Source organism: Electrona antarctica, assembly GCF_951216825.1.
Source record: "Electrona antarctica genome assembly, chromosome: 21".
Classification (NCBI taxonomy): domain Eukaryota; kingdom Metazoa; phylum Chordata; class Actinopteri; order Myctophiformes; family Myctophidae; genus Electrona; species Electrona antarctica.
Window position 1 is genome coordinate 34048380 of NC_136802.1, and position 13790 is coordinate 34062169.

At 41.9% G+C, this 13790-nt stretch overlaps 2 protein-coding genes across 2 annotated transcripts in view; one reads left to right on the forward strand and one right to left on the reverse strand.

Annotated features, from left to right (window-relative positions):
- The window catches only part of camta2 (calmodulin binding transcription activator 2), a 30148-nt gene extending 24529 nt beyond the window's left edge, over positions 1 to 5619 (forward strand). Inside the window, 5 exon segments of the mRNA XM_079491583.1 lie at positions 486 to 690; positions 1193 to 1264; positions 1995 to 2134; positions 2606 to 2680; positions 3674 to 5619. Coding sequence (XP_079347709.1) covers positions 486 to 690; positions 1193 to 1264; positions 1995 to 2134; positions 2606 to 2680; positions 3674 to 3728 — 547 coding nt within the window. The 3' untranslated portion in view covers positions 3729 to 5619.
- A 4955-nt stretch (positions 5620 to 10574) lies between these two features.
- LOC306914344 (C-type natriuretic peptide 2-like) overlaps positions 10575 to 13790 on the reverse strand; it is a gene marked incomplete at both ends in the record, with an annotated part of 3316 nt that continues 100 nt past the window's right edge. The window contains 2 exons of the mRNA XM_079491340.1: positions 10575 to 10877; positions 13771 to 13790. The exon at positions 13771 to 13790 is cut by the window's right edge and continues 100 nt beyond it. Of these exons, the coding sequence (XP_079347466.1) occupies positions 10575 to 10877; positions 13771 to 13790 (323 nt within the window). The remainder of the gene's footprint in view (positions 10878 to 13770) is intronic.

A 13790-nucleotide genomic window follows, 5' to 3' on the forward strand; every position in this document is an offset into this window, starting at 1 on the left:
TAGTACATATGTATAGCATAGTATAGTATATATGTATATTTAATATGTATAGTGTCATTATATAGATATGTTCTAGTTACGTTCTTAGCTTACGCATGTTTCTTGATAAATGCATTTTATATATGTGATGTATTCCCATACTTTTGTTCTTGCCTAATGTAAGTCGCTCTGGATTAAGAGCGTCTGCTAAATGCCTAAATTGTAAATTGTAAATTGTCATAACACTGGTTTCAGCAGTACTGGCGCCGTCTAGTGGCACGGATGTGTAATGACATGTAAAAAGAAACTAGACCTCGAATATAATACGACCCTGTTTTATAGGATATTTTCATCGGAAAAATAAACATCTTCTTATATTCGGCACAATACGGGGTATACATAATTTTACACAACTACGCCATATATGCATACATATGGGGTTTGTTTAAATTATATCTGTGTGTGTGTGTGCGTGCGTGTGTGTGTGTGTGCTTGCGTGCGTGCAGGCGTATGTGCCCCCCCTCCCCCCTCAGCGCCCTGGCGCTCCAGAGGTTAAGACCGCCCTCTTCGGCGGCGTGGGCAGAGTTTCTGAACGCCTCGTCCAATGGGAGGATGGAAAGAGACTTCGCCCTGCTGACGCTCACCGACAGCGAGCAGCGTGAGCTCTACGAGGCGGCGCGCGTCATCCAATCAGCATTCAGAAGATACAAGGTACTTTATACAGTCATCCAATCAGCATTCAGAAGATACAAGGTACTTTATACAGTCATCCAATCAGCTTTCAGAAGATACAGGGTACATTATAGCAGTGGTGGAAAGTAACTAAGTACATTTACTTAAGTACTGCACTACAATTTTTAGGTTTCTGTACTTTACTTGAGTATTTCCAGTATTCAATACTTTAACTTCTACTTCACTCGATTTCGGTTCCAAATATTGTACTTTTACTCCACTATGAACATGCTGGGACAAAAGCATGAACAAGCACCGTGCGCACCGCCGCTGGCGAGTACGACTTCTTTCTGGATTGGGCGGAGCATAGCGTGCGTTGGCTCGAGCTGCAGTGCCTACGATCGGCCAGCATGTCCATTTGGCTTCACTGCTTCCTCTCTGTTGGCCAGCGCTTGGCGAGTCCAGACAAAAACCTTAAAGGTTGTGTGTGTGTGTGTGTCTTTCAGGGTCATAGGTTAAAGGTTGTGACCTTGTGTTTCAGGGTCGGAGGTTAAAGGAACAACAGGACATGGCTGCAGCCGTGATCCAGAGATGTTACAGGAAGTACAAACAGGTAGGTGGGTGTGTGCGTGCGCGTGCATGCGTGCGTGCGTGTGCGTGTGTGTGTGTGTGTGTGTGTGTGTGTGTGTGTGTGTGTGTGTGCGTGCGTGTGCGTGCGAGCAAGCACCTGGTTGTTTGTTTGTCTCACCCCTCTTTTTGGATTGGAGTACGGCCCCCGTGTGTGTGTAATGAAATGAAATGAAATCTATATTTACCCAGGGTATCTGGGCTAAGCTCAAGAACTTGTTTCCAGCCAGGCCCTGCTCATAGAACACATTTCATCGTAGTGGTTGATGCCTTGTTCAAGGGCATTTCAGCGGTGGTAATGTGGTGGTGTGTGTGTGTGTGTGTGTGTGTGTGTGTGTGTGTGTGTGTGTGTGTGTGTGTGTGTGTGTGTGTGTGTGTGTGTGTGTGTGTGTGTGTGTGTGTGTGTGTGTGTGTGTTTAACTAACTAACTAATTAACTAACATGCTTTGTGTCTCTCTGTCTGAATGCTGCTCTCTCTTGTTAGCTAACATGGATAGCACTAAAGGTAATATATCTGACTACTAGATGTCACTGTAGTGCACTCGCTATGTGTGTCACTGTGTGTGTGTGTGTGTGTGTGTGTGTGTGTGTGTGCGCGTGCGTGTGTGTGTGTGTGTGTGTGTGTGTGCGTGTGTGTGTGTGTGTGTGCGCGTACATTCGTGTGCTGACTCTTTTACCGTATAAGGAGTTGTCTGTCATGTGACTGTTGTCCGCAGTACGCGCTGTACAAGAAGATGACGGAGGCGGCCATCTTGATCCAGTCCAAGTTCCGATCGTACTACGAACAGAAGCGCTTCCAGCAGAGTCGCCGAGCGGCCGTGCTCATTCAGCAGTACTACCGAAGTTACCGAATAAAGTACGTATTCTATATGTATGCTACCGAAGTAGCCTCGGAAACCACATGCCTTTTTATTTCAAGGAAGAGAAAAAAACGCCTGGGCGCAAGATTCATGAGGGTTGGCATACATACGGGTGGGAGTGATCCTTGTATTTTCACTAACCAATAAGAGTGCAGAGGGGCGTCGCTCCAAATGTGGTGACGTCAGTGCCCAACCGTGTGTGTGTCCTGTGGACCTTACGACGGGAAACGTCTACTAGTAATACAGTAAAACACTACTAGTCATTTATTTGGGGAAGGATAGATACAAATATAAATTAACAATCTAATCCATGTTATTATAAAAGGTTATAAATGGTTAAGGATTTCAATTAATGTTGTGTCTGGTGAATTTGACTCGCCAAAACATACACATATTGCTTTTAGATTAATGACACATGCTCATGTTTCATTCATCTATTTTTCTGTGTGTGTGTGTGTGCTTTCTAGGGGTGCGTTTCTCACTAAGAAACAGGACCAGGCAGCCAGAAAGATCATGAAGTTTCTACGACGATGTCGCCACAGGTAACATTATATAATAATAATAATAATAATAATTATTATTATTATTATTATTATTATTATTATTATTATTATTATTATTAAGCCCAAAAAGAGAAAGCTATAAGCAATATACACAATGAGCTATATAAACATTGATGAAATTCACTGCTGGACTTTATGGCGTTGGTAGACTGGAGATGACACCAGCTTTTTGTTGTTACGCTGATTGGCTGAAGGGGTTGTCTGTCCCCTAACCAGAGTCAGACTCCATTCACATGAATGGAAATGTAATTTCAAGGGGAGTGGTTACGAAGGCCATGAAATTATTTGACGTGGCCAAAAAAAGGCAGAAGATCGAGCGGATCGATCGAGCACATTATAACAATTTGTTTCATCAGGAGATCTAAAGGTCAGAGGTCTTTTGACGAATGAGTGTGAGCTTCAGTTCTTGAGGGATCCTCACAGCCCTCTACCATGTTGCCAAATTTCGTGAAGAACGATAGATCAGAACTGCCAAAACTGCTAAAATGGCGGAAATTTCACGAAAACAAAAATAGAATAATAATAATTATAATAATAAATATAGCTGCAAGCAGCTATAAGATGGGGGTCAAGCCCAAGGAGACATGGCGTTGGTAGACTGGAGATGTCAGTTTTTTTTGTTACGCTGATTGGCTAAAGGGATTGTCTGTAAACACTTTTTTCGAATAATCAAGCATTGAGGTACACATACCCCCCCCCCCCAAAAAAAAATCAAATCAAGATAAAAATCAGAAACAAATACAGATGGATTTCAGGTCGGTAAATAAAACTTTAAGGGTTGCCCACCTGCCCCTGGCAGCTAAAAAAGCAGACTCTGCTTGGTAATCTTTTAATTAGTATTAGCTTGTAGATCTGCTCCCTCCCAAATACATCTTAAAAAGAAATGTGAAAAACATTTTAGTGACACAAATCTTGTACCTTGTTTTGAATAACTGACAGACTGACTGACTGTCTATCTGTCTGTCTCCCCAGGATAAAGGAGTTAAAACAAACGAAAGAATTGGAGAGACGAGGATTGACTACCTGATCTATCTATCTATCTATCTATCTATCTATCTATCTATCTATCTATCTATCTATCTATCTATCTATCTATCTATCTATCTATCTATCTATCTATCTATCTTTCACCTACCTACCTACGTACCGACCTATCTGCCTATCTACCAACCAATCAGAGCGAGGGGGGAGGGGAGACAGTTGATGAGTTGCGTTTCGTCGATGTGTCACTCAAACGGTCGTCCTGACGACATCACTAAGGGGCGGAGTCTATAACGGCGGACTGATCTACGAGTCGTTGAACTTCGCCGAAGTTGCGGCCGGCTCCGCCTACATTTCTGAGGAGGGAGGACACCGATTGGCTGACAGGGCCGTTGAGTGACACCCACCCACGGCACCCATTGAGACCTGAGACCAGATTCTACAATAATGTCTTCTAAATCAGTGGTTCCCAAAGTGGGGTCCGGGGACCCCTAGGGGTCCTTGAGGCTGTCCCAAGGGGTCCCCAGCTAAATGATAGTTAGGAACCAAATGGACCGTCATGGGTCTAACGGGTCCATTTGGTTCCATTTGTACACTCTCAGAGTTAAATTAACTTTGATTTTAAAATATACTTTGGGGTCCCTGAGACAGAAAGGCCATTAAATGGGGGACCGTAGCCTAATTCAGGGCAACCCGGGGGTCCTTGAAATGAAACTGCTAGAGCCGTGAAAATCTTCTCTTATGTGGGTCCCTGGCATATCTTTTCAATTGGGGGTCTTCGGGCTAATAAGTGTTAATTTGGGGGTCCTTGACATGAGAAAGTCTGGGAACCACTGTTCTAAATCCTGACAGTTTCCTGAAAAAAATTGTTTATATGTTTCTATATCAGTAGTTCTCAAACTATTTCATGTCAAGGACCCCCACATTTATATTTAATTGGCTGCCGACCCCCATCTGAGAACTTGTTGTTACAAGGACCCCCCACCAGAAGCAAAGATATAAGTTTAAAAAAAGCTTTGCTGTGAAAGAATATATATTCAAAGATTTGCACAGATTTTCACGTTTAAAAAAAAAATGCAGATCTACTCATAGCGCAGCACTCGGTGCCGTGCTATGAGCTTGTAGATCTGCTATTTTTCAACAGCTAAAGTTTAAAATAATGGTTAAAAAGCTAAAGCTGACACAGAAGTGTTTCAGGTCTTAATGGACTCGTGGAGTTGTAGTGTGTCCAGTTTACTGACCGAGGGAATGTACACACACACACACACACAGTACATATAAGTACCGTATATTTCATAATATATATTCTAAAATACTTTATAATTAAAATGGATGTCTATTTATTATTATCACAACATGTGCTGTGTGTGTGTGTGTGTGTGTGTGTGTGTGTGTGTGTGTGTGTGTGTGTGTGTGTGTGTGTGTGTGTGTGTGTGTGTGTGTGTGTGTGTGTGTGTGTGTGTGTGTGTGTGTGTGTGTGTGTGTCTGTCTGTTAACCAATGAGAATGCAGTACAGAAGGGTTTCCGAGTGATCTCAAATGCGATTGGTTGATTTATGTGTCGTCATCGTGGCAACCACAGCGAGTGGGACAGTGCATGACATTTCCTTAACAAGTTACTTACAAGTTTCTTAACGAACTGAAAATTCACGTATATTATTATAATAATTATTATTATTATTAATGTTGTTGATGTGTCGATTTGCATGAATTTGTATTTGGTTGTTTTGCATAATTAATTATTCAAAGCGTTAAACGTTTGTTATACGATAAAGATTATAAAGCTTAATTAATTGACTGATTGATTCATTAATGGATCTGTCAGTGATTAAAATACAACAAGATGTTCATTATTTATTTGTATTGTTTATACGTTCGTCGTCGTGGCAACCTGTTTCCTAGCAACACCGTTTGTATGAGAATAAACCAATAGAAAAGCTGGAAATAATTGAGTGGGTGATTCATGGGGGGGATTTAATTTTTTGTGATCTGTGATGACGTCATGTTGATGTCATATCCTGGCTGAAGTTTGCGAATATTATGTTCGTAGCTAGGAGACTATTTCCGAGGGAGCGCTTGTTTTACCCCGCCGGCTACTACTATAGGGTGGTACGAAGCCACAGAACCCAATTCTGGCAGCCACCTTGTTAGTCTAGTGGACTAGTTAGTCATTTGACTTCCAATCCATAGCTCAGGAGGTCAAATTCACTGCTACCACTATTATTCTAACAATCGCAGATTACTTCTTTGTGAGGTTAGGGTTTCAACCAAGGTTCATGTTATTAGAGAAAAGACCTGTACGTGCCCGTCGCAGTCGGCCACCGACCTACTTGGGAACGATGCCATTTGGGAACCTATTCCTAATGATATACGTTGTCATAGCACCCATTTTAACTGTCAGCCGGTCTACCTAACTTCCGCTGTGATTGGCCAAGCTTTGCATAACGTTTGTAGTAGCTAATTGGCTGTTGTTCTTGATTACGTAACCAATCTATGTTTTACAATCGTTTATAGAGACATGAATTCCCTTGCAGGGGCATAAGGCCAAACTATTCAAGAGTTATATACATTTTCAAATTAGGGAGTGGCCTATGTAAGCGACTGTGGCAACCACACTTTGCAATTTGACAAAATTGCGACTTTTCTAGTTCATATTTACTATAGTCCTACTAGACCCCAGGAAATTGCATTTGGCCACAAAAGATTGCGTGGTCTATTGAATGTGAAGGAGGAGGTGACAAACTGAGGATGTAATGTACCCCTCCTGGCTGACACTATGGCGTTAACACAGGGAAACTAGACTGGACTAAGCTATATCAGGAGGATATCGACAGATATGCTGTCCTAACTAACTGACAGCTTATTAAATAATATTGAATTGCAGACACATCATCATGCTGCTGATCTGGGATCATCATGCTGCTGATCTGGGATCATCATGCTGGCTGATGGGGATGTGTTTGATCACAAGAAGCAAACTAATGCTAGATTCAAATATGTTCTCCAGCATATAAAAAATAATGAGAACACCATTAGAGCTGATATACGCTAGCCAGAAAGCTTCAAACTAACAACCATGTTGACTTCTGGAAAGCGGTCAGAGTAATGAACAGAAACATAACACCATCAGACATTGAGGGGGTCTGTGACTCTGCGGCCTCAGACAAAATTGCCCGAGTTTGGCATGAACATTATATCAAGCTTTTCAACTGTGTTAAAAGTAATGTTGTTGATGATTATTTTGATCTAGACAGTAATGTGGTTATTAGGTCAAGTGAGGTATCTGATGCTATAAACCTGCTCTTTCAGTGCCAGGGGGTGGACACCAGTTTTGGTCCTGGGTGCCATTTTAGCCCATTTTATAATGGGATAAAAGAAATAAAATGTAATTCTATTGTGCATGTCATGTGCATGTCATCACCTGCACACCAGATTAGAGGAATTTTCAAAAATATGGATTTAAAAAATAAATAATACTAATATAATTCTTTTTTTCCCCCCCAACTCGTCTTAACGCCCCTGGCAATCAGTGCATAGTTAGATTCAGCTCGTCTTAATGTCCCTGGCACTTAAACTGTTTTAATAACAAAGCATGTGAGCTGGACCATATAACTGCAGAGCATCCTCAGTATGCCAGCAATAGACTTAGTCCTATGTGTTTCACAGGTTTTATGGTTCATCATGTCCTCCCTAAGTCTGTTTTATTGGTCATTTGGTCCTGTCCTTAAAGGGGCATTCCACTCATTTTCAACATTTTACTATGTCATTAATATACAGTACCTTAGAGCTGTTGTGTGGAAATAATTAAAAAAAAAGTCCCCCCATTCTGTTTCCTAGAACTGTAATTGCGAAAAGAATCATTAACATGGTGAAACACATCTTGATGACATCATCAAGATGTGTTTCACCATGTTAATGATTTTTTTCAGACCTCTAGTTCTAGGAAACACAGAATGGGGGGACTTTTTTATTATTTCCACACAACAGCTCTAAGGTATATTAATGACATAGTAAAATGTTTAAAATGAGTGGAATGCCCCTTTAAAGACAAGGCTGGGAAGTTAGAGAACATCCAAGCGGGAAGCACGTACATCTCAAAAAGATGTTGACGGGTGCAGGACAAAGATATACATACAGAAAGAAGGTAGGAAGTCTGTACACCGTTCTTAACCCATTTTGACCTGAGATCAGATTCTAAAAATGTCTTCTACATCCTGACAGTTTTCTGAAAAAGCTATGTTTCTATGTGAGTCGTCAGTCATTTTTCTAAAATAGCAGACCTACAAGCTCGTAGCGCGCCACTCGGTGGCGCGCTATGAGCTTGTAGATCTGCTATTTTTCAATAGCTAAAGCATAACATAATGCTAACACCAAAAGGGGTTCCCGCCCAAAATAGTTTTTTAGGAATCAATGGTTAGGAATCATTCCTGACCATTGATTCCTAATAAACTACTGGGAGCTTAAGAACGGTGTGCAGACTTCCTACCTTCTTTCAAGGCTGGGAAGTTAAACAGCATGGACAATTCCAGGCCTATATATTGCCCATGCCAGTATCCTGTCAAAGGTGCTAAAAAGAGTCGTTTTAACCAGGATTGAAATGTATGTTTTAAAGAAAACAGTACAGATGTATGCACCTAAGGAGTTATGAAAGTCACAATTCCTCTGTATATTTATGTTTCATTGACTTATCGAAGGCATTTGATAGAATCCATCATGAAAAACTATTCATGAAACTGATTGCAAGAAGTGTCCCGAAATACATTGTTAGAATTCTTAAATATATTAGTATGCCCAGCAAACCTTCCAGGGATGACAGTGACATCCAACGACAGTGTCGCAAAATATATGCACAGGCCAATATGCTTGAAATGAAAATGTGTTGAGTAAATGTAAAATGTGCACTGTCCAGGAACCCCCCCCCCCTGCTTACAGCCTGCCCATCTATGGTCCTCTTACAAGTGAGTGAAAACGGCTTAGAGTGGCATACGATGGTCCTCTTACGGAGTGAAAACGGCTTAGAGTGGCATATGATGGTCCTCTTACGGAGTGAAAACGGCTTAGAGAGGCATACGATGGTCCTCTTACGGAGTGAAAACGGCTTAGAGAGGCATATGATGGTCCTCTTACGGAGTGAAAACGGCTTAGAGAGGCATATGATGGTCCTCTTACGGAGTGAAAACGGCTTAGAGAGGCATATGATGGTCCTCTTACGGAGTGAAAACGGCTTAGAGAGGCATATGATGGTCCTCTTACGGAGTGAAAACGGCTTAGAGAGGCATATGATGGTCCTCTTACGGAGTGAAAACGGCTTAGAGAGGCATATGATGGTCCTCTTACGGAGTGAAAACGGCTTAGAGAGGCATACGATGGTCCTCTTACGGAGTGAAAACGGCTTAGAGAGGCATACGATGGTCCTCTTACGGAGTGAAAACGGCTTAGAGAGGCATACGATGGTCCTCTTACGGAGTGAAAACGGCTTAGAGAGGCATACGATGGTCCTCTTACGGAGTGAAAACGGCTTAGAGAGGCATATGATGGTCCTCTTACGGAGTGAAAACGGCTTAGAGAGGCATACGATGCCATGAGATGCCACTTCATCGTGTTCCCAGGTGGCACAGTGCCAGTCAGTTGTTTACTTCTGTTGGCGTGCCCACCTGCTGTTGAGGCATCTGGTGCTACTGGATTCCAATGCAATTCAAAGGGCCTTATTGGCATGAGAAAACGTACGTTTACATTGCCAAAGCAAAAGTTGGAACAATACAATCAAAACAAAATGTATACGTACAATTGAAAGTCAGAATCTCCAATGAATCAATTTCTATGTACCGAGATCACTCGATACAGATATAGTGCAGGAATACACACTATGATTAGTCTTTAGGGTGGTTGTGTTCCATTTGATATCCTTCTCCTATCACAGCAGCTCACGAATCTTGCTGCTGTGTTTACACATTGTTGTACTTCGCCCAGCAGATATGGGAGTTTTCTCTGATGTGTTGGTACATTGGACAGATGATTCGATGGGGAATCCAAGCTAATAGAAACTGCAGGCTTTCTTTTCCTGAAAAGTTGCAACGTGATAATGGAAGCCATCGGTCTCACGATAATAAAAATGTAAATATATATATACTGCCCACAGCCCTCCTATGAGACACAGATCGAGTAGAAGAAATGGTGTTATTTTACCATGAACATTAGTGAAGACCGATTATATGAATAGGTTGAAACGTGATGAAATGGCCCTTTAAATAATTATGAAATATTAATATCCACACACAGAGAAACATCAATATATTTGTAGTTTTTGTTTATGATTCATATTTCATCCACATTGTGTCAAAGTCAATGGAACTCAACTCATTATTGTCATTATTGTAAATGTCACGTTTGTTACATTTATCACACTTTTATTACATGTTCATAAGACATGCTGTCTGTTACACACACACACACGCACACGCACACACACACACACACACACACACACACACACACACACACTGTTTACAGCAGAAACACAGCTGCCACATCGATACATTTGCTGGCTTTGCAGCCAGAGGTCAAGAGGTCACCCCCTGTTCATTATAAGTTATTTATGAAAAAAATAAAAATAGAAATACAATTAATTAAGTAAACAATTAAACGTCCCCCCCCCCTACACACAGACACACACACACACACACACTGCTCCAAAGAGGATGGGTTAAATACACACACACACACACACACACTGCTCCAAAGAGGATGGGTCAAATACACACACACATATATACATACACACGCCCACACGTGCGCGCGTGTGCGCGCACACACACACACACACACATACACACAGCTCCAAAAGAGGATGGGTCAAATACACACACACACACACACACACACACTCTCTCTCTCTAACATCCCAGTCCACTCATGGATCCGATGCGGTCCATCTTCATCCCGAAACATCCTCTTCCTTGTCCGAAGCCCACTGACTTCCTGCCACGCCCCCTATTGTAGCTACGCCTCCTCGCTCTGTACAGCAAGTCCCGGAAGATTGGGCCCATCACTTCCTGTTTACGCCCCGTCATCACTCCCCGGTTCTCCACCAGGGGGGCAGGGGGGGAGGCGGAGCCCTCCTCTGTGATGTCATTGAAGGAGGGGGGAGGGGCTTGGATGAGAGCAGCGAGATGAGAGCCAAAGAGAGAGTCCATCACCTATAACAGACAGACATGTAGAGAGAGAGAGAGACCTTTAATGTGAAATGCTTTAAGTTTTCAGGATAACAGTTATCCAATCAATATATGACTAATATAGAGATAGTGTGTAACAATATGCAGGATATTTGGACAGAATCTGGAGGAGTAATATATTAAAAAAAATGTTTTTCAAAAGTCGGCCTCCTGGTGGTGCTATAACAGGCCGTTCTGGAAAGTTTGGGGCAGAGGTTCATCGTTGGCATCCAGGGAGTGTGTGTGCAAAATGTGGCATCGACAGGGTTAACGGTGCCGGAGATTAGCTGGTAATAGACGGGCGGACGGACACACACACACACACACACACACACGGATGGACACACAGACACACGGACGGAGTGCACTGCAAATACAACTCTCTCCCCATGCCTTCGGCCTGGTGGAGACAATAATGCATTAAGCTGGACAAATGTGTTTTTCTGACAGCTGAACATGCCCTCTTTCAGATTATTATTATTTTTGAGTGGTGCAACCACTCCAAGGAACAGCAATGTCCGTCCTAACCTATGTGACTATGAGTACCAGTAGGGGCAAAAGTGGCGCTGTTGTGCCAGAAACAGAGAGAGAGAGATAGTGTTGCACTGTTTCTGCTAATTACAGAGAGAGAGAGGCAGGGGGAGAGGGGAGTTGCACCACTCAGTTCACACGGGTGTGATTTTTAAGGTTACTAGGATGACATGGCACCGAATAGTAGGAATGACCCATTTACATTACTAAAGCTTTTACAGCCGGTGCTCAGAGGGAAGACAAGCCTGATTTGCATTGCATGGTGAATCATGGTGGTGTCTGTCTGTCACGATTCATTATTCAATTAAACAGTTTACAATTAATTGAAAGGTCTGCGGTTCTATCATTGGGTGGTTTTCTGTCTGCGTCCCCTCTTAAAAAAAAGTTCCCCCCCCCCCCCATCTTGGTAGCCACAGAAATGCTGCTTTTGCATGTGATGTGACAGACAAGACAGTGCACTTTTCATTTAATTGTATTCCTCATACAACGATGCCATTGCCTGGCCCTCTTATCTCAAATGGTCAAATAAATATTTGAGTAAGGAATATAATATGCCTTTTATGTTTGATATTGAAATTAAGATTCTCAGATAAATAAATAAAAAACGCAGCTTACCAAGTAACCGGTTAAGATCAGATTCTAAAAATGTCTTCTACATCCTGACAGTTTTCTGAAAAAGCTATGTTTCTTCGTTCTTCGATTTTTCAAAAATAGCAGACCTACAAGCTTGTATGAGCTTGTAGATCTGCTATTTTTCAATAGCTAAAGCATAACATAATGCTAACACCAAAAGGGGTTCCCGCCCAAAATGGGTTAAATGATCAACTGACATCGCTAATTTATAGATCTGCCCATTCTGCTGTTTGGTGCGAAACCACTAATCATAAATCACACAGGCAGCAGCAGCAAGCGAGAATGTCAGGGAGTGAGAGAATGAGAGATGCACATGTCCGTTCTTTCACTGCGCTATAACTTGCCACTGGTGCTGCCTATATCTTTCTTTTTTCTCTCTCTGTTTTATTCTGGTTTCTGGGCATAAAAATGTGGATAATTGTTCGGGACAGAGTCTCTATAGTCTCCCTATAGGGCCCAGTTAGGGCCGGGCCTCAATTTTCAGGCCTGAAGTCTGTCACATTGTCATTTACAGCCCTAAACATTAAAGTCCATAGACTTGGCCAGCGACCGGTTCTTTTTAATTAGGCTCTAAACAAACATTAAAAGTCCATAGACTTGGCTGCCACATGACGTACTTTCGGAAAGCCATGCATTGGAAAGGCTAGTGAGGCTCAAAAATCACACTTCTATGAAGTGAGGGACGCCCACTGTATTTATATCGGCCACGTGATGTCTTGCCTCTTCATTTAGTGCCCTAAAACAAACAAATTACAAAGTAACGTCTATAGAGCGTCGCAGTCCCGCCTCCTACCCTGGACCAGGAAATGAAACCCAATGCATTATTCTCATAGACATTTCTTAAAGTATTTATTTAAAGACGGTTACGCCGCGGACAAAGCCAACTCGAGTCGTGACAACTCATGACAACACAAACAATATTTTGGACCAAACAAATAATTAGAAAGAAGAAAAAAACGGCAGGTTACACTTTTTTTTTTGTTTTTCTTCTTTCTAATTATTGCATTGCATTGGGTTTCACTTCCTGGTCCAGGGTAGGAGGCGGGACTGCGACGCTCTATAGACTTGGCTGGCAAACAAATCACATGACAACTGCACTAAACAAACTTTTGTTCCATACTTGGCTGGCAAATGATTTACGTCAGTGGTTCCAAAACTTTTCCATGTCAAGGACCCACAAATTGACACTAATTAGCCCACAAACCATTTGAAAAGATATGCCAGGGGAGATTTACAGCTGTAGCAGTGTAAAAAGTATTGGTATCAAAATGTAATTAAAGTACAAAAGTGGAAAGTACTCAATGTGCAGAATGTCCCATGTAAGTTTTCAAATCTTTCGAAAATAGCTGATCTACAAGCTCACAAGCTTGTAGATTGGCTATTTTCAAATAGCCGGAATGTAGGGCTGAAGTGGTTAATGTTAATGTATACGCTTTGTAATAATAGAAATCACACCCGTGTGAACTGAGTGGTGCAAGGTCTTATATAGCCTGATCAGCTGTGGTCTGACGTAATGTAACCATGCTCATTTTTTTGGGTCCCACATACAGGTACACACATACATAGACACAAACAGACAAAGCTGGTTGTTGGAGTGGTTTGCACCACTCAAAAATCTACAATGTAACTAGTACCTAAAGTTTTCAAATAATTGTAGTAGAGTAATAATACTAATATTAATACCTAATAATTGATGATGAAGAAAGTGACCCACCTTTACGTCGTGTCGTCGTG